The sequence below is a fragment of the Rhynchophorus ferrugineus genome, unplaced genomic scaffold, assembly GCF_030347505.1.
Source record: "Rhynchophorus ferrugineus isolate W39M unplaced genomic scaffold, kcgeb_rfMv2 rfM1, whole genome shotgun sequence".
In the NCBI taxonomy this organism is placed as follows: Eukaryota; Metazoa; Arthropoda; class Insecta; order Coleoptera; family Curculionidae; genus Rhynchophorus; species Rhynchophorus ferrugineus.
In genome coordinates, this window is record NW_027472580.1 from 45,243,384 (window position 1) to 45,265,418 (window position 22,035).

Here is a 22,035-nt window from a genome sequence, read left to right on the forward strand (position 1 = left end):
TATTATATTGGGCGCGTACTTACCTCATTGGCTTGAACAAAGCCTGCAATTCATTCGGATAATCGATGATTAATTTCAGCTGTGTTCCCCCGGACTTTTGAGCTGCAACAAATAAATCAAAGCGTTAGACAGGTCAATGTAAATGGGGCGTGGATGAAGCGAAAGCACGCCGACTAGATCAAGTCGCTAAAATTGTTCGCTCCGGTACCCATGCGGTTTTCCAATCAAATCCTGAGATATCCAGGTGGGCTTTCCGTTTAATTATATCGGCGGCGCGCGTTTGAAAGTAAAAACGGTCCGAATTTTATAATGGGAAATATTAATTTGTGGAATTTAAATGTAAAACTAGATAAATGTTAGGAAATATAAGTAATGTATAGTCTATATAAAGTTATTTTGTACATACGTCATTTAAATTTGTGACGTTAAAACGACGCAATGTTGCCGCATCAACTCTGAGGTTTAGTTTAGTTTGGCTTTGATATATAACAAAATTCTAATCTAAATAAAATAATTGAACAAAAATATTATCAAATTTAATTTATCTTAACTTTATAGTACATCAAAAACCTACAGTTAATTATACAGCTACAATAGTTTATAGGTTAGAGTTAAAACCTCTTATCACAATTGCTTTCAAGAATTTTGCATACGTTTGACAACCGGACGACTTTTACCGGCCCATTCATTTACGTGTTCGAACTAATCAGACAGCATTGTGCCCCTTTTTAATTAGAATAAGATGAAAAGGAAAATATTGCTTCATTCTAAAACGAATTTACAAATTGCGGCAGGCAATACATTAAACATCTTGATGACATGTACAAAAAACTTTGAATAGACCATAATTCTTATGTTTAATACAGTTTCGGTTTTTTGAATGTTATGAAAGTTTATTTAAGTTAGAAAAATCACCGGTCAATATGATAAGAATAAGTTTATCCAGTAATTTTTAATTTACATATAAGTAACATCGAATTTTTCAATATTCCACAGAATAATGTTTGATACATGAATAAGATGGCGTAAAATTTAGATATTAAATATTGTAATATGATTAAAAGTATCAATGATAATTCCTCGTTTTGTAAAGATCAGTTTGATATAATAGTATGTTAAAGAAATATTTTTATAACAAATTGTTAAAAAATTTCTCAGTCAAACTAAGAAACATATATTTTTTGAGCAAGAATCATTTTATTTATCTATATCATCTCGGTTTTTTAAAATGTCTGTCGAAGAATCGCAGACGTTAAATATGATATGACGTATTTATAGGCAAGTATGATGAACTTTATCGAATTATTTTAAATATTTATATATATATATATATATATATATATATATATATATATATTCGTCTCATTTAGTCGATTAAACAGTTCTACCTGTTGAATCTACAAATTAAAAATGATTCAGTGTTCAAATAGTTCAATAGAATAGAATTTCACGTGTATTTCGAAAGTTTGACAAAAATGGCAGCAAACTGTAAAATTTGATCAAAACGTTCATTTTATATATTTATGCTATCACTCTCATCATACCGCCGCTATTATGTTTAAACTTACCAACCAGTTAACTTAGCATTCCCAAATTATATAGAATATAATCAATAATAATTAATAGACTATTACTCTATAAAAGGTTTTTGAAACAATTAATGCACTTTAAAAAACTTTATGTTTCTTACTTTCTCTTTCTAGCAAATTCAGATATTGATTTATTAAATTTTTACCCATAAGGAAAATATCATATTGGTGGATAATGCAATAAAATGCAAGTTTGTTCTAACATAGTTCATTCGTTCAGGAATTTATCACTATGTTGGATAGAGAGACCAAAGTCACACTGAATGAAGCTACGTCTTCTAATACACAGCTTTCGCAGTCAGGTCCGTAAATAGGCACGTGATATAATTTCTCTTCTAAAGAAACGACCACAGGAATGTACTTGGTCATTGTCTGAACAGCTTATATTTGTTGTAAAAATATGTTTGAGTATCGCCTGTAGTTTCGTCTGATAATTTGCCTCTGCTGGTCTTTTAAGTGACTTGGTTTCTACCTAAATTTCCATGGTATGCCCTATATGGAATGATTCCAATAATCTACGGCTGAGAAACTGAGCTACTACTATCCGCCTTTGGTGGTTGTTCACCATAAACTGCAAGATTTTGTTGAGATTTTAGTAGACTATGTTAATTCACGTCAACTTTAGTCCACCCTTGATGGCCTTATATCCTAAACTGAAAATGTTTATGTCGGGAATACACCAGGACTGTTGTCAAAGCTTGAATGTCCACTAATTAGAATAGGCTATGGCTAGTCTTTAAAGCAATTTCCGAGAACCTTTAATCCACCTCTTGTGACCTCTTGAACCCTGTTTTGTTAAATAAAAATTTAATTACAAAATATTTATAAATAGTTTATATTTATCATTATTTATCATTCTAAGTTACTGTAACTAATCAATAACATTACAACTATTTTTAATCAAACTATATATTTATAGCGAACGCATGTTATATAGTAAATAATTATTCTAACCATTCCCTCTTTAACCTTTAACTCCAGATCGTATTTATAACCGTCGACCTCTACTTCCATACGATTGTTTTCTTTTTAATGGATTTCGATATTAAACTTTTCGCAGTTCGGGAGTCTTTAACAAAAGTTATATGATCATATTTGAAAAAGTTTTGATGACGAAAAGTTCCTTTTATTCCGCTGATGGCCGGCTGAAAGTTTTATGGCGAAGTTTACGAGTTTTATTGCTTCAATTGTAAACATGTAAGTTTGGGAAAATTTACTTCTTTTGTACACGGATTGCGACGTGGGGTTAGTTACAGGAAAGTATTTCAAATACATTAGGCCGCATAGGATGAAATAATAGGTATATTCTTGAAGAAAAGTTAATTTAATATTAGACGAACAAGACCGATTGCGAAGAAATGTAAAAAAGTGTTTATATTTAGGGTCTCCTTGTTACTAACTAGGATTTATCTGGACTGGAATCTGGTAGTCTCTACGATCATCGGTATTAAGTTTTAGTTATAAATAACTATTTTAATTATTTATTCTTTATTATATGAGGACACAAAAATTGCTGAGATAAAAATACATGATATCTATAATTGTTTGTTTTTTTTATTTGTATCTATAATTGCACTAATTTTAGAAGTATGTCAACGTGAAAGGATGGGGCCTTGGATTTTATTAAATATAATTTTATTTAAAGTGATTTTCCAAAGTAAAACTGTCAAATGTAAAAAATGTTAACCGATAAAGTTGGATGAACAAAGTCATGACTGTAGCGTTTTGGATAATACACGTCCTTCCTTGCATTTGGTGAAGAGAAAATCCTCTGTAATCAAGTTTCTGAACGTCACTCTGTAAGTATAAGATGAGCTATCTGTTAACTTGTTATTTATAATGCTGTTGAAACTATACTTGTAAATACATGTTAGAGTTCACAGTTGATTGGTCTATTGATGGTTTACTACCTTAAAACATTAGTTATGATATAAGGAAAGTGGCATATGGGCTCGGTAGGTAGCCGTACCATAGGTTTGATAATATTGAACGACAATGACAGCGCAAACAGCACCAAACGCTAAGAAAGTATGGTTAATACCAAGAGCGCGAGAGTGGGTAAACAGGTCCTGACACATAGATGGCGCTACCGTAAATAAATCCATATGTTTTTTAGTTAGATCTAACCCTCAAAAGATATGTGTATACATTTGACAGCTGTTGAGTCATTAGTTTGTGCATTATAGCATTTTGAGTGAAGCAACTTTTGTTATTGTAAAAAAATGGATAAAAAGGAAATTCCCGTGTTAATAAAATATTGTTTTTTGAAGTGAAAAAATACGAGAGATTTAACGATTTTAAGATTTAAACGAGATTTTTTATTTGGATTATTTCATGTTTAATCTAATTTTTATTTCACGAGCAGCCTGATGCACATTTTTGTTAAATACTTCAACTGTTATCATTGGATTAAAACTCTGAGTCATAACATATTCTCATGAAAAATAAATATATATAAATCAAATATAAATAAATCCTACCCAAAAATTATCTAACCCTGCCGCACCTAATATTTAGTCCAAGTATAAAACAATAAGACAAAAAGGATAGTTATCAAGTCTCCATTATGTTTACCGTAAGATTATATTCTATATATTTTTCATTTTGATTTTAGAAAAAAGTAGGACAGCACGTAGTTGTATGTGTTACGCAGTGGTCCTGAAAGACGATGAAACTGAGATATGACGGAACCAACAGTTTCTAAAAGTATTTGATAAGCTTCAGCAGCATTTCTTCAAATCAAATAATAAGAGTAATGAATCTCCATACAGTTTTTTCAGCGTTCTATGATTAGTATCTGTATGCATTGAATAACTTAATAATACTAAATAGAGAAGTTATTTTAGGTAGACGTATGTCAAAACCATTGGAAAAAGCTATAACCGTAAAGGTTTAACAGTTGTTTACATAGATACTTCACATTTTCACCAATAAATATCGCTCAACAACATAAAAGCAATCACCTATTAGTTCAAAATCCCAACAAAACTTCAATAATGACTTGAATGAATTATAATTATATGTAAGTTTGAGTAACTGGGATTTCTGTTTGTTTGCGTAATGTCGAGAGGAAAGATTATTTTGCAAACAATATTAATAGGAGTTACTTCACAATAAATAACTTTGTCACCGGGTTGGTAGCTTTTAATACCACCCTACCTCTGTTCATGAAGTTATAATATTAAGTTCAAAATGGGATTGGAATTCACAAATAGGACTTTCTCGGAAGGAAATAAACACAGTAGTTATTCTAATTTCATTCCCCATTAATACTTTAGCACTGGAAAAGAGAGCACACTCAACACATTTCTATGTAATTTATGTTTTCATGCAGAGTTCTATAATCAATAATGCTGCGATATTTTGTAATTATATCTACGAGTATAATCATTCCAACTTCCTATTTCGAGGGACTTATGTAAAGACACATGGTCACCCATTAGTTATGAAGTCTCACAAGCTATATAATAACGTCTCATAACTTCGCAGCAATACGGGCATGGTTGGTATTTGTCACAACAGAAAAGCAAACTTAGTATTTAATATCATACAGCATTTATCGATCGAGCCATAATCGCACATATACATGATTCTTTTAATCCAGATGGAAGCTAATTTTAAATTTAGAATCAGAATAGCCAAATCGATCTACTATAATAAAATTCGTAAAATTCAATAATAGTTTTTGTAAACGAGTACATTTTTATTCTATTTTGAGTACATGTTTCCAACAGCCTTCTGAATTCTCCAAATTATCGCCTTTCGTAATTATGCATGAATGCGCATATACCAAATGAATCGATGATACGGTCTATTTAATATGTACAGTATTTAAATTGAGAAAAGGGGTGCATTAGTTTATGCTTTTAGAGTATAAATATAATAAATAAATTAACATGTTATGGTCCCGTTATTCCGCGCACGTAAATCTGTAATGATGGATTCGATTTTTCAATGTATTGTCCTATTTTCATAACACATGTTAAATTGGTTTTTGATTATATTACAGAGTTTGCTTTGTATAAATATATTTAGTTTTTATTTGGTCCATAGGGTTATTGTAATTTGTATTAACATCGATATATGCTCAAGTATTTATGCATTTTGTTCTTATTCATTATGTTAAGTATTCATATAAACCATGATCTATTTAACGAGTATTTCAAAGCTTTCTTTGTAATTATATATAGAACTTCAATTTACACATTTATTTTGGAAATAAAATAGATCTGCTAAAGCCAAATTCTATTTTATTCATAATGAATTTTTATGGATTTTACGAAGCTTTTAATTTTTCAAGTCACAGAAAAGTATTTGTAAAAACTGTATGGTCACTGCTGATTATGTTTTGTTACGAAGAAAAGATTGTGGCAATATTGTAATAGGATGTCCATCGCATGTGAGTAATGTTTAGTAAATCTGGCGTTATTAACCATATACATATTTTTTAACGTATGGGAAAGGTATGGGAAATATTATTTTAAAATTATATACATCATACATATTGATTAGATTACTTATTATGTGTTGCTAAGTGAGATTATCCAATGGATCTGCTTACATTTCGAAGTTATGCAGAGATTGACCAACAAAATTCAACAAAAATGCGTGGAAATAATTGTCAGTTTCTTAAGATCCTATAAATTGATAGACCGTGATTTTCTTCATCCATTATAATCATTTGGATAACGGCAAAAACAAATAAGAGGATGTCAAGTTAATACAAAAATATACATTTCAACTTTGATTCTAAGCGAAATGAAAGCCTCTATGAAATGATAGTATTAGTTAAATTGATGAGGAACTTTTAGAACAAAATGAATTAGGGGATACTGTAGCCTAGAAAATAAAGAAAATCGATGTTTTTAATATCTTCCATGCTTAATCTTTTAAGACTATACACTTAAGAGGATTTGTAAACCATTAAATTATTTTAGGAAATATAGCTGTTTTAGTGATTTTAAAACCGTTATTGTCGGGACTACTATTTTTGAAACAAATTCAAAATGTTTACTATTTTTAAAAAACTTGGAAATATTAAAAGAAAATTCGGACAGCCGTAATTTGGCCAGCACCTACCATGATCTGCTATTATTTACCTCGTAACTCAATAAATTATTCAACTATGTAATTATAAATAAAACTTCCTGATTGTTATTTCAACAATCCTTCAAGGTCATGACCTATTTTTTTCTGATGAATACTATATTTTGCTGTGTTTCATAGCTAAAGTTTTTAAATACAATTATACTGTTAATCCTTAATTAACCTACCTTACCATCACATATATCGCTTATTCATAATTTGTATATTAACAAGGTAAAACAGACTCTTTTTTATCGCCATCTCGTACTGAAAATTAGTCTAAATTCCGGTGCGTTTAATTCCATGAAGGCTCATTAGTTTATTTAAATTAAGACCAGGGGATAAAACGCAAAGTGGTCTAACGGCATTTACATTCATTTGCATTGTTTCCTCTTTCTTGTTGGAATATATCTTAGCAGGTCTTTCGCTGTTAGTTAGCCATCTATTTCTTTATATCATCCCATAGTTATTGTTCCATATTTAAGTTATGGAATTGACAGGGATAAAAACAAATAATTGTATTTTAATTGAAAATTAATTGTTCAAACGAGAATAAGTACTGACTGAATGGTAGCTAGTTCTAATTTTCAAATATGACATGACTTACTTGAAATATGGTTTAGCCTTCTCTATATAATTTTTCAACGTATCAAATTATAACAGAATTTGGTTTTTTACTATTATTTAAAATTTGGAAGATCGATAGCATCACTTATCTAGGTTAAGATTTTTCTTTTTTTTTTGGTTTCAGATTTTTAGGAAGGATGTAATACAATTAACTAAAATATTAATATTTATTATATTATTATTAATAATTATTATAAATAAAATTTATCAATAAGTCTGACAAAATTTCTTTGACTCCCATTTTTCTGAGACCACCTACTTCATCAACCTGGAACTGTTTGAATTTTTTTTTTCTTTTTATATGTTCTTTAAGCAATAATGAATATCTAGTAAAAAATGGATGATAAAAATATTGCTTGTGTTTTGACAGCACCTTGGCACCTTGGTTGGCGTAGTGGTCAAGGTGACAAGACGGTCCTCCTAATGCTGGAAAAGTCAGCGGGTACGATTCCGGCTGGGACATGGACGTGAATTATTTGCTGGGTAAGACCGGATGTCTTCTGGGATCATCTCATCGGTTTTCTCGTCAATGGGCGGTAGGCTTAATGCCGAGGACTGTGTTTTGGAGCCCACGTTACGCAGTAGGTCAAGTCCAAATAAACCATAGTTGATAAAAACAGACACTAGCATATAACAAACAAGCACAAATACATTCTGATACAAGCCATTTATAGAAAAATTATGAAAAATATGTTTTTAAATGCATTGCTATTGATCTCTGACTATTATGACCTGGACCCGAACTTTTCAAGGAGAGTATCAATGACGTATATTTTAATTTTTTCTAAGATTTATTTTAATAGTTAGGCCCGATATTTAACATAATTAAAGATGTGCTTGAAATGTGTTATGATGTGAGTGCAGCCATGATTCAGAAGCAACTAAATCTGTTGAGTAGTGTAATTATTTTAATAATTAATATATTATTCACTAATATTTTCATCTCTTTTTATGAAATTTTCAAGATGTTACACAGCCACGTTTTATTACATACATTTTTCTGTTACATTTCTAATAATCGTTGCTAAATTTCCCAAAAAAAGACTTAGTTACTATATTAGTCGTCATTCTTTTAGAAAAGGGAGATCAAACAGTTGTTTGGGTATTTGTTATTGACACAAATAACTTCATAATATATCCATATAATACTAGTACCATAAAAAATAAAATTGCAAGCTTAATCTCATTTAATCTTATATAAATTTACCGATCTATTGCGAGTGCTATAAAATTCATTTAGTCAAAAAGTGCATGTATACCTCCATTCATTCGTCTATGCTCTAAAAGAGTTAGATACTCTTTCTTATAGTTGCTTGCTTTTGGTAAGTCTTATCTTGGTTACGCATATAGTTCAGCAATGTGGCAGTAACTTATAGTGAAGAATATAACTAGCAGCGACTGGTATGCCTCATATAGTATACCTCATTTCAAACTTTCATTTAATTTCCCGTTTTAATTTCATTTCTATATCAAATATTAAATAATTATAAATGTTATATTGCTTTATGGTAAAATTTGAACTATTTTTTAAAAAGTTATTTGAAAGATCTCTCTTCTTGCGATTATAATTGCCTGCAAAAGAAAAGCAGTTATTTTTAATTGATTTCTATGTATTTTGGTATACTGAACATGAAAATACAATCACTACACCCGAAGATAAAAATTACTTCAAATATATAGTTCCAAAGTTTCTCCTCTAAGAAAAAAAGAAAAGGAAGGTATTATCATCGGGCCAGATATTCGAAGGTTTATGACTGAATCACATTTCATCAATACTATGACGAATCCTTAAAAAGAAGGGTGGATTGTTTTAATAAGGTGATAGAGGAACTTTTAGGCAATCATAAAGACACTAACTATAAACAAATTTTCAATAGAATGTTAAAAGTATTTCAAAGTTTAGGTTGCTCAATGTGTAAGTAACTTTTCTTTATCCCCATGTCGACTACTTTCCGAAAAATTTGGGAGATGTCAGTGAAGTGCAAGGTGAACAATTTCACCAAATTAGAGAAATGAGAAAAACGTACCAAGGAAAATTGAAAACATCTCAACGATACAGATTACTGTTGGACGCTTCAAAAGACCTACTAGATTCTCCCACAAGCCAAAATGTACAAAAAAGAGCCTCACTGCGGAAAAGAAAAGGTTTTAGTGTGTACTAGAAAACCTACATTAGATAAAAAAAAGTGTATCGTTCATGGTTTGTAAATATAAACATATTTCATATTCAAGTTTATTCTTATTTATTTTACTGTTAGTTCTGTTCAAATCACAGCAGAGTGCTGTACCCTTCAGAATGCTCTGTTCTAAAAAACATCTGAGTTACTATTGGTGTCGTAAAAGTGTCGATCATAGAAATGAAAACCTAGTCTCAATCATTGTAGGGTGAGAACGTGATTTAAAGCGTGAACTTTTGAACGTAAAATTAAAAATTAATTTTTTATAAACAAGGCTCCATCTCAAGGAATTTTTTTTGTTATTTTCGAAACGGTAGATCGAACACGTAAAAAATGGGGAGTGTAAACTTAAAAATTTAAATTACAGTTGATTACAATTGAGCTACAATGTCATTAAATGTGGACCACCATACACAAAAAGGATCATCCCACAATGCGCCAGATGCAATACATATGGGCATACCAATTGTCGCAAGTTATACAGATGTGTCAAATGCGCAGGAGAGCATGCGACGAATGATTACATACAATACACGTGACGATAAAGTAAAATGCATCAACTGTAACGGTGACCATCCTGCAAATTATAGGGGATACCTAGTCCACAAAAGCATTGTAACAAAAACTTTATACAGTACTGGGAGAAAAAAAGAAACTTACAGCCACCAAGACAGCCTATACCATTTAACCAATACAACATCCTCATATATCATACGCACACGCACCAATGTGACCATTGAAGAAATACGCGGGCCATTAACAATGAGTGATATGTATTGTCCAACTAAACACAATAACAAGACAGAACAACACCACGGATTCTTTAACACGCTGGGTAATAGATTCATTGGCGGATGATACTACAATGCAAAACATGTAATGTGGGGTTTTAGATTAATAATACCAAAAGGAAGAGAATTGGTTAAAGCAATGAAAACACATAATTTACAGCATATCTCTGCTAGTGAGCCATATTAATCGTCTTCTGGGGCCATACGCACTTTCAACTACATACGAAATCATACCTCACAGACAGACATTTTATTGTGAAACAGGATGATGAATATACTAACTTACATCCAATATATCCGTTCCGCAAGGTATTCTTGGCCCATTGTTATATCTATTGTATACAGCAGACCTACCGACCTCAAGAAGTACTACTGCTGCAACATATGCTGATGATACAGTGGTTTAATCGTCACAGAAGGATCCAATATCAGCCACAAGAAACATCCAACTTCAATTTCATCAAAGTCCAATTGTGACCGAAAACGTGGCGTATCAAACAAAAGGGACAAAATCTACCCATGTGACATTCGCCCTTTGTAGAAGAACTTGTCCCTTAGTAAAAATGAATAATTATAAACTCCCTGAAGCAGCCAACGTTAAATATCTGGGAATACGTATTGATCGACATTTGACATGGAAAAAAACATATAGTATATAATACATATACTACATAGTAACAAATAGTACAAAACATAAACAGCTTGGGCTTAAACTAAATCAAATGTATTGGCTGATCTAAATTATCAATAGATAACAAGATTTTGCTGTATAAGTCAATACTTAGGCCCATTTGGACATATGGTTCTGAACTGTAGGCTACTACTAGCAAATCTAACAGAGCAATCCTTCAGAGGTACCAGAATAAAAAAATTCGAGTCATCGTCGATGCCCCATATTACGTCTCCAGCAAACTAATTCAGCCCTTAGAACCTATAACGAGTGTGATTCGAAGTGTTCTAAAAGACTGTTAGTTCATCGGAATGCACTCGCCAAACAGTTAAATATGCGCGATGACAGTGAAGTGCGTAAGCTTAAACGCAAACTACCGAGCTGATAAAAGACATATAGAGTGAGATATAATTATCTCTAGAATAAGTCAGAATAGTCTTTAGAATAAGTTAGGATATACTTTAAAATAAGTTAACAAAACATAAATAAACAAAAAGGAAGGCGTTTTCGGATTCAGCACACCCAAAATCACAAAGATTATGTCACAAAATCTAAGCAGTTTTTAGAATGTTTTTTGAATACTTATATTAGTGTTTGCTGAGAGATCACCGGTGACGCACAATTGTGCAATATATTTATTGAATTTTTATGAATTTTTAGCCGTGCTGGAATCACCGCTCCAGTCATATGTTTAACGGCATAAACAAGTCTTCCATCACGAAAGCTGAGGTTTTCTCGCTATGTATCCTCTTAAGAAATGCCACCATTCAAGAGCCGTTAAAAGGTCAATGACGAACGATCTCATTTCACCGAAATACGGACTGGAAAATATAAAAACGGCATTCGCAGTTTCCTCTCAGAAAAAAAGGGGGGAATCTTCCAGACATGCGAGACCAGATTTTTTGGGCTCGTATACTTTCAGTCAGTTGTTTGACGTTGTATAAAATTGAAAACGAAAAAGAGAGACACGAGGTGATGATGAATGGCGTCAGGGAAACGCTTCCCCATTACAACATGCTGATAAATGGACGTAAATGTTATTAACCTGGTGTGCATTTTATGCCGGAATGGTAATTCGGCTGAGATAACTGGAATTAAATGTGTGGAGCAGTGAGAGGATGAGATGTTACATGATGGTAGAAGGTTTTTCACTTAAGTATGGGAATAAAATCAATGTAGCCTAAAATTGAATTAAACTACTAGGTCTAAAGAAAGGAATGATCATAGCGGTTCCTGAAACACATAAAATTATTATTTAAATTTAATTAAAGAAATTATATATATATATATATATATATATATATATATATATATATATATATATATATATATTTAAAAAAACGTTATTGTAAATAAAATTTCGTTAAATACTTATTATTTGCTGAATTACCAAATAGCTCAAATATAAAAACGATTTATGTTTTAGTGGGTAGGCCCATTTTAATAAATAAAATAAAATAAATATGTAATATACTTGAATTACGCCATTAAAGGAAAAGTAATAGATAGGTTGCGGAAATAAATTATTCCGCAATTTGAGAAAATGTATTCCTGATGTCTAACTGATTGAAATGTTGTCGAAAGAAATAGTTTGTGAGGTGTTCACGATAAAGTATATCACATACATACAACTTTGTAAAAACTAAGAGAAATTTGCTAGGAAGTTTTAATGCATCCACCGTATAGCGCCGACATTGCACCAGCGGTTATCATTTTGACCAATCTTTGCGAAATTTTTAATGGCATAAACAAATTTATAATTTAAATGAATGGGAAAAAGTTGATACTGTGTCGTTGAGATAACATACAAATATGACAAATGTCCTTTGGATAATTACCAAATGAGATCTACTCGAATTTTGTTGATGTATCAGCTATAAAGAACAGCATGAGACTAATAGACAAGTTTCAAACTTACTTAAAAATAATAAAAAAATTGAATAGATCTTTCAAGAATTAGATAGATATTAGATATTTTCACTACAGTTCGCAAAAAATCTACTTCTTTAAAACAAAAAGGAAACCGACTTTATAGCAAGGGCGTATATAATAATGTATAAAATAATGGGTCTTTAGATAAATAAATGTTTTGTACGGTTTCTTTTGAAAAAACCCTTCAGCCATAAATATTCCCACGCCCCGAATCTAATATTTAAGATTTGTTAGTCGCAAATTAAACAATCACAAACATAAATTTACGACCTTGCCCCATCAGGATTCGAACCCGCGACTATCGCAACAGTAAATGGATCATCCTGTCGCCTTTACAAATACGCCACCAAGCCGGCTATTATTTATTTTGACCAATCTATTAGTATATATAAGCAAATATTGAATATTTTGTAGATACCTTGAGGCATGTCGAATTTTATATCATGGAATAACGGTCAACAAAGTATCCAGAAATATAATCCCAGATGTTGCGGCAACTAGAATAGCTGGCAACCCCGAGTGGCAAAGTTTCAACTTTAGACGAAATGAGAATTCTTATATTCAAAAACCAATTGCAACTTAGGGATATTGTCCTGTGACTATTTACTGTGAATATCTTTAGTAAATTTATCTATAAGTAACAGTAATACAACTAACGTTGGAAGGTGGTTAAAGATGTTAGTATATCCACATCCATTTCACGTCATATTCATGTTACAGGTTAGATCTCTATCTCAAAGGTCCCTTCAAAGGCAAAAAAATATAACAAGTTTTAATTTTTAAGTTAATAATTTTAAGCTAATTAATATATATTTATATATATATTAATATATATATATATATATATATATATATATATATATATATATATATATATATATATAGTATATATATATATATATATATATATATATATATATATATATATATATATACATATTTGTATATAGACCTTTAAATTGTATGTATTCTTAGAAACAAACAGGAATGGTTTTATTCTTGAAGCAGAGTTAATGTTTTTCTCCAAGCCCAAGAGCGACTTCAATGGAGAACTGAACCAGAATATATGTTTCCCTGGTCAACTATTAATTAACTTAAGGAAATATTATATTATTATTGTTATGGATAATGCATAGCATAATAGTGGAAAAGAATAAGTGGGTCGATAAAGCTTGCAAAACATAAATTGAATTTTGAAGACACCATTTTGAAGAGTGAACTATTTTAAATTATTGCTACGTAAATAAAAATGAAATGTTTAATTGAGAGATGTATATTTATATTTTCAGAAATATGCCTGCAAAAAGATACACTGCAGATCAGATGTCTGATCAGTTATGCATTCTTGATAATTTTGTGATAGGCTTGAACAGTGAATCAGATACTGAAAGTGACAGCGACTGAATGAAATTTTTGACATATGAGCTTATAACTCAATACTGGCAATTGTCAAGAGATGAGAGCAGATACAACTAAATGTGAATATTAAAATATTAATATAGGGCAACTGTAGAAAGTCGAAAGTAGATTGTGCAAGATTTGTATGTATATATATATATACATATATATATATATATATATATATATATATATATATATATATACTCATTCCTTTGCAGATGATATGGCAAATATATTAGGGAGAATGTAGCGGAATGTTTTCAAGAAAAATTTACCCAGGTAATAACAGAAATAATAAGAAGAAAATAAAGAATAATACATAGCTATACATATACAAATAAATTACTTTATACGAAAACTTCAGATAGAAACACAGCAACGAAGGAAACAAGAACTAAACATAAAAAAGTAAATATTCTCTCTAATGAAAGTAAATACACTTGGATGTACAATTATTAATTAAATTGATTAGGCCCCCAAATCTACTACTACTTAAAAACACGCCTAGAACTCAATGTCATAGGTGGTGAGGAAAATAGTTCAATGTAAATATAATAAAATAAATCCGCAGTACTGTAGTTACAGACTGCTCCTTATAAGAAACATGTGCATTAGATATACTATAATGTTAAAATAAATTATATTTAATAACATTGTTTTTGTTTCATTAATTTATTCATATTAGTAATTTGTTGTTAGAGTTAAAATAAACCAAAAGTTAAATTTGATTCGGCAACATTGCGACTTTCTGACGAAATTTTGATGACGTACATTGGCTGTTTTATTCAGCGGGCTAAATACTTCTATTTTAATTAGTCAAAAATGTGTATAATTAACTTTTATTATTTATCTATTTTTCTATCCACTAATATTAATGGGATCGACTATTACTTATTTTTCATGCATAAAATGTTCTTATGTTGCTGATTTCTAATTATTACAGAAACATATTAAAGAAACAAAATACATTCACATAAATCGGCATGATTTTTCGAGCAAGTCATCACTCCACAAAGTCAAACCAATCGGGCTAGAATCAATTTAAAGGAACACAAAGAGGTTTGGCGTTGTAAAATTTGATTTATAGCTCGCGTTAGAACACCCTTTACCTCCCCACATATATTTTTTCACCGTAAAAATAAATAGAACCATATTAACGTTTTATAAATTTCGAAATTACATCGAATTCGTAATAAAAGTTGTGCCGCATCATCAATCACAAAAAAAGAGGGCCGAAAACGTAAAACGTCACAGCGGCATGAAAAATTATTTTTAACGAGCGGAATTATTTGTAAAGCTAATCAAGAAATATTGAAAGCTTTGTTGTGACGCCCGGCTCATAATTTATCAAATTTAGACTAAAAGTAACTCGGTTTGATGGCGAATGCCCCGGTGCCGCGTTTCCAAATTATCGGAAAAAGCTGCACAATGTGTTTTGATTAAAACGCTTTATCTGTACTTTTCAATTGACTGCCAAATTGATTTTTGTGTTTCGGGTTTGTTAAGGCGCCTCATTGTTGCCGTTGTTTGTCGGAAATAGTCGATATTTGCCTTTTTTTTTCGTTAGCCCTAATCAGGGCCATTCAACTTCCAATCAAAACGATCGACACAAAACAAAGGTTCTATTTTGGTCATCTAATTCCGAGTATAGATGGCGCGCAATCGTCATCCTAAATAGATTATTATAATAAATATCCTACTGCGTTTAGGTAATTATAGTAAATACATTTTTATAATTATGATATATAACCCATGAAAATTATTGACATTTTCATAATATATATAATGTATAAGAGTATAATATATTATTAAATCTTTTATATATAATATTTGTATATATTTTATATATAATTTTCTATACATGTGTATGTAATTAAACTCCTCGTAAAAGGTTGGAATTTTTTTAAAAAATATTTTAAAGTCTCAATTTTACCAACAGCGGTTTATCTGGACTGGACCTACTGTTTAATGTAGGTTCTGAACCACTCTCCTTGGTATAAAGCCAACCGACTGGCGAGAGACCAACATAGAAATCATCCCAAAAGATATCCGGTCTTACTCAGCCTGATTACTGGCGTGACTGAGATCATTTTATTTTATCGGATTTTACACTCTTGCCTAGGACAGTCACAAATATTAAACAATCACAAACACACATTTACAACCATGACCCAGCAGGATTTGGACCAATTTTGATGAATTTATTTGTGTGTATATGAATTCGAGAAAGGTTTTAGATTCAATTAGATCTGGTATCACAGCAATTTTTGAAAATATTTTTTAGATAGAACAGAAATTAGATAGAATAATGGGATTGTTATATGTAGAATAATTTAAATATTACATTATATTGATATATTACTTGTAATATTAAAAGTAAAACGTGATCTCTTAGATACTAATTTATTTATCTGGCCTCGTATATATCAGCTGATTTATAGTGTGTGTCGCATTATACAGTGTGTGTTAATTTCTAGTAATATATTAAATAATAAAAGTAACATTTTCAATATATGGTAATATTTTGAAATATTGTCATTGTATTCCTAATCTGTTTATAGTTTGCCCAATAAAACAGTCAATATACGTTATCAAAATATATGACGCAACCTCGAACTGTTATCAGTAAACTAACATTTTGACATCAGGGTCGACTAGTACCAACACAAATTAAATTTAATAGATGGATTCGGTTAAATGTTCCGTAGCATCAAAGAGCATTCTATCTCTTTTTAACTGGGGTAAAATGATAAGTGAAAGTTCTCTACCACTTTAATGACGGATAATGTAAATTTAAAAAACCATGTTGTAAACACATATGTGAATAAAAATAGAGAACAACGCAATGAACGTCTTCGAGCTAATAGATTGAAGCAACGCAAGGGACATCAACGAGACACTGACACACACAGAGCACTAGATCGATAGCGCGTGCAAGAACGTTGCGCATTTACACGCGCATCACTTTATCGTCTTACGTTCAACTCTGAAACTATTGTCATGCATTTAAGCAAAGTAGGTGAATCAGCCGGTCTTTGCTGCGGATCAGAAAAGGTTTCACTTCTATTATTAAATATGCCAACAGAACTATTGAAAACACTTTTAGCTAAAGCCACATCTCACCTGGAAATTATTTTTGTGTAAAATTGGTCAAGTCAATTCTAGCTTTCAAACGATATCATTTAGAGCAACAAAAATCGTTCAGAATGAGGATTATCGTAATTTTGAATCAACATTCAAGGCTTACGGTCAAATGTACAATCCAATTGACTCTTTTCCTTCATTTCCTGACGCAGATCTAAAATGTCTGCAAATCTATTTTACGTGTAACGAGAAGCACACAATTGGTCCAGTTGTTCCACACCGTTTCCAAAGATTAGACGATGGATCAAACGACAATAACTTTTTTATCATTAAACTGGACAAATTACCATATGGGGAGCAAGTAGAGGGAATCAATGTACGAAATACTAATTATTTTTAAGACTTATTTTCACATATATATTTATCTAAACAGCTCGAACCAAAAAAAAAATTTCGAAATTTTTCGAAAAACATGGCAAAATTATTTTTCATACGATAACGTGTATGTGTAACCTGATAACCTCAGGGTGTATTTAGCTGGACAATATTTTTTCTGATTGTGAATCTCACGAGCTTTGCACAATTTAACCAGTAATGTATTTCACAGAAACTGAAAGTGTTGTCCCAACTAGGATCACTTTAAAAGAAGAGACGTACACGCTGTCAAAAAGTAGTTGAGTAATAAAATAAAAACTCTAAATAAATACATTTTACCTAGCGTGACAGGCGTAATTGCCATTCTAGTCACGCTGGTAACCAGGCTGGGTAAGGCCGCATATCTTCCGAGATGGTCCCTAAGTTGGTCACTGATGGTAGACAGTGGGTAGATTGAATGCCGAGAACTGCGGTTCGGAGCTCACATTAAGCAGTAGGTACAGCTCAGATAAAACCGAATTGGTAAAGACATACTCTTTCTCACTGAAGATGAATTTAACTAGAATGTAGAATACCTTCAAAGAGAAAATCACATAAAATATTAACATTACGATGAAATCTACTAAGCAAATATATTTACTAGTTATATTATTTGTAATATTAATTATATTAATATATTTTGTATATTCATTACTATTAATATGTTTAATTCTTAAATTATATCTGTTCTAAATTTCGCTATAACGGCTCAATTATTTTGAGGTCGGGCGATTGTGCTGGCCAGTGAATGTTTGTGATATTTGTGACCAGTGATGTTATTTACTTCAATTTGAAGAGGAAAGCGGTTGAATATCATAGAACGGCATGTGTGAAGACTATGGCAACCATGCTCCATCGATTTAAATATGTGAATATTGGTTTCAACGTTTTAAAAGTGATTATCTTTACACCTCATAGTATTTGACGAGTATTTGAAGGCATAACTCGATAAAACCATCAATGGGGCTCGTTATCGACTACAATTGATGCGTTTGAGCCGAGTACTGTGGGAAAACTGCCGGAATAGACCGAATACAACAATATTAATTAACAACAATACGTTAACCTAATTTATAGGCCGAATATAGTATTATAAAAATTAAGTAGTACAGTGCACTAATGATTTTTTGGTTATTTTAGTCGCAAGTCTTTGGGCGTAATGTGAAATAATAGGAGTGGATTAATGAATACGAAAAAAACAATACTAATAGGAGTTTAATTGATTCTGTAATGAAAAAGTTTCGGACGAAAGAACCTTCAGACGGTTAAACTAATATCGGAACTTTCTATCTAGAAAAGGGCAAGCTAAGAAGTTTCATTCTGACGGCAACTTTAAAGTTGGAGGGGGTTTTGCCCCACCCAAGGAACATTTATCATAAAATTAAATGTCGATTTTTAAAAAGCTGCAAGCGTTTAAGTTCAGCAACTATGAAATTTCTCTTAAAAGTTCAGACACTACGTATTTGAAAAGTATAGTTGATGAGTTGAGAAATAATGCATAAATATTCTTTTAAAGAATCTTTTCATCTTCCTCAATCTTCTAGTATATTATTTTTATTGTATTTCCTGAAATAAAATGAGGAATGAGGGCAATTATTTGAACATAAGGAAATTGTTTCAAGCATTTTTATATATTAATTGGTTTTTATTCCAACGGGTTAAAAACCAAATTAAGGTTTTCTGAAAATATTCATAGGTCGGAAAAACAATACAAATTTTCAAAATCAGCAAATGTTTAAAAAAAATGTTTTCAAATGTTTAAACCATCTCAAAACTATGGATATATTTGCAAAATGTAGATATTGGATTCCCTATGAACTTAAGTCGAGAAAAGTTAAACGAGTGAAGAAGTGGCTTGTCTCATTGCTCCATTATAAAGAAAAATTTATTCTTTTTGCATGGAATTATGGTGGATGACAAGTGGATCTACAACGATAATTCAGCGGACAAAAAGCAAATATTCATGACATTAAGCTAATGCTGTGAAAAATCTACTACTACTATTCTAGTCAACAGAAATCATTACTGAGAAAAAAGTTACCAACGATATATGCAACGGAAATGCTTTGCTGCGAATGATTGACTGAGTGACATATAATAAGAAAATCTGCGAAGCTATACACCTGATTGATGTGAAATTTGACATAATCACTTGTTTCTAGCCGTAAATACCCAATAATAACACAAAACATTATTTAGCAAATCCTATCCGAAACAGAGCTTTTAATATATTTTTAAATGTATCAGAATTCAACTACCCTGTTTCCAAGTTTTTATAACGCCGTTTTAATTGCTATTAATTTTATTTTTCTTATTCTATGTTATTATTTTATTAACGTTAATACCTTGGCTTTAATTAAAACATTTAAGTAACTCAATTTTTCATTTGTAGTATTTAATTTCTTATTATGAACGTAGATTATTATTTCTCTTATTCTCTAACTGAATCATGTTAAGATTTGCAATAACAGATGATCCGTCAGTAGTCAATACTTTAGGTAGGTTTTGAAATTATAACTGCTCTATTTTGTAATTTAGCGCTATATTTAATAATTATTATAAGTAAATAAACAGGTATGTAAACATTTTTCATGGTGCAGACTTAAGGGAACCCGCCCTGTAAAGTAGCGGGAACCCATCACGCTATAGATTACCTTATGGTTGATGTGGAAATCTATGTAATGAGATAATACACTGATAATACCAAGATAACAGTAAACTGATGGATTCTGAATAATCAAATACTATACCTATAGTCAATTCAAAACAGCAGTGACACGGGAGACCTGTCAAAACATCGCAATGTTGCTACTCTGAGTTTTAATACATTTAGGCTCTGACATATAACAAAATTTTAATACAAATATGATGATTGAACAAATATTCTATTAAATATCATTTATTTTAATATTATAGTGCATCAAATGCTTTTATTATGGAGGAACTTAAAATTACAATTAATTTTACAGCCACTATAATTTATAGGTTAGAGTTGTTTTATTATATATACATTAAGTTTTTTTCCACACTAGTATCAGTAGGGTTTTAGACGCGTTTTTGTATGTAGTGGAATCCCCCGAAGGCCTAATCCACTTAATAAACAATTGTATATCTGAGTGATGTATTTTACTTTCATAAGAGAGCATCTTTATATTTTACGCTTACTTCTTATTTCTTTCGAAGCAATGTCTGTTTGTAAAGTCATTATTATATTACTATATTTCTCTTTAGTTTGTCCTGTTACTATCTGTATACGTCTTTCTGATAAAACTACATTTAATCACTGCATTCTCCTTAATGCATTTGCCATATTTGCAAAACAGTTAGCACTATTTCTCTCCTAATATATAAAGCTTTCGCACTCTATAATACAATTCCCTATAATTAAAGTATATTAATTGTCTCTGACCTTTAGTGGTATCCTCTTTCATCACCCTGCCTTGGTAATCGTCAGCATTGAATCATAAACCAACATTCATAAAGTTTTATTCAATCACAGTCACTTTCAGAAATACTAGTCAAGTTAATAACCAAGCTATTTATTTACAGTCTATTAAAAACTTGGTCAAGATTGTACCATTTGTAAATTTCTTCTTCAATGTGTCTGATCGAGCTCATACAAACAGAAGGTATTATTTTCGACAATTCCTCTTTCCATAAATCCAGACAGTTCTGGTTTGAATATCCTCCTCGACCTGAATATATATTGTAATAATTCTTTACAATACCCCATATCAAGTCAATTGGATTAAAAATGCAGTGATAGGGAGCGTAATAGGAACGTAATAATATGTGGCCATAACATTCAGTAATTTCTACTAAGTATCTTTTCTCAGGCTTAATTCTAAAAAAGTAAATTACATAAAATGCAATTAAATATTTCATTTATATTTACCGAGTAATAATTTGAAATAGTTCATTCTTTAACATGATTTCGTCGAAAACTTATTTTATGTACTTTAAGCCATTCCTTAATTGCAGCCTTTGTTGATGAACTTGTTGCGATTTTCTCCACCAATGTACTATAAATATATAGCAATACTGATAGTTCCTCCAAGTTCTTTAAAAGCTGATTTTCAAACTACTGCAAAGACAAGTTATGGTTCATTTCTTCATGGTAATCACCCTTGGACTTAGAAAAACACTAATTCTGCATCAGGAATAAAACCATTCCTGTTTCCAGCATGAAGAAATATATGTCTGCAATGCACACATGTTATGACTAACAAAACCTAATAGGTCGTTATTCAAACGTTTACCTTTTG

The 22,035-nt window shown here is 30.9% G+C and overlaps 2 protein-coding genes across 4 annotated transcripts in view; one reads left to right on the top strand and one right to left on the bottom strand.

The window, feature by feature from the left end:
• The window catches only part of LOC143206852 (extracellular serine/threonine protein CG31145), a 558,035-nt gene that overhangs the window by 234,547 nt on the left and 301,453 nt on the right, over positions 1–22,035 (bottom strand). For all 3 annotated transcript variants that reach the window (XM_076419660.1, XM_076419661.1, XM_076419662.1), the window contains one exon: positions 24–102. In XM_076419660.1, coding sequence (XP_076275775.1) covers positions 24–102 — 79 coding nt within the window. The remainder of the gene's footprint in view (positions 1–23; positions 103–22,035) is intronic.
• Positions 1–22,035, top strand: part of LOC143206854 (uncharacterized) — a 133,346-nt gene that overhangs the window by 84,400 nt on the left and 26,911 nt on the right. The gene's annotated exons all lie outside the window — the stretch shown is intronic.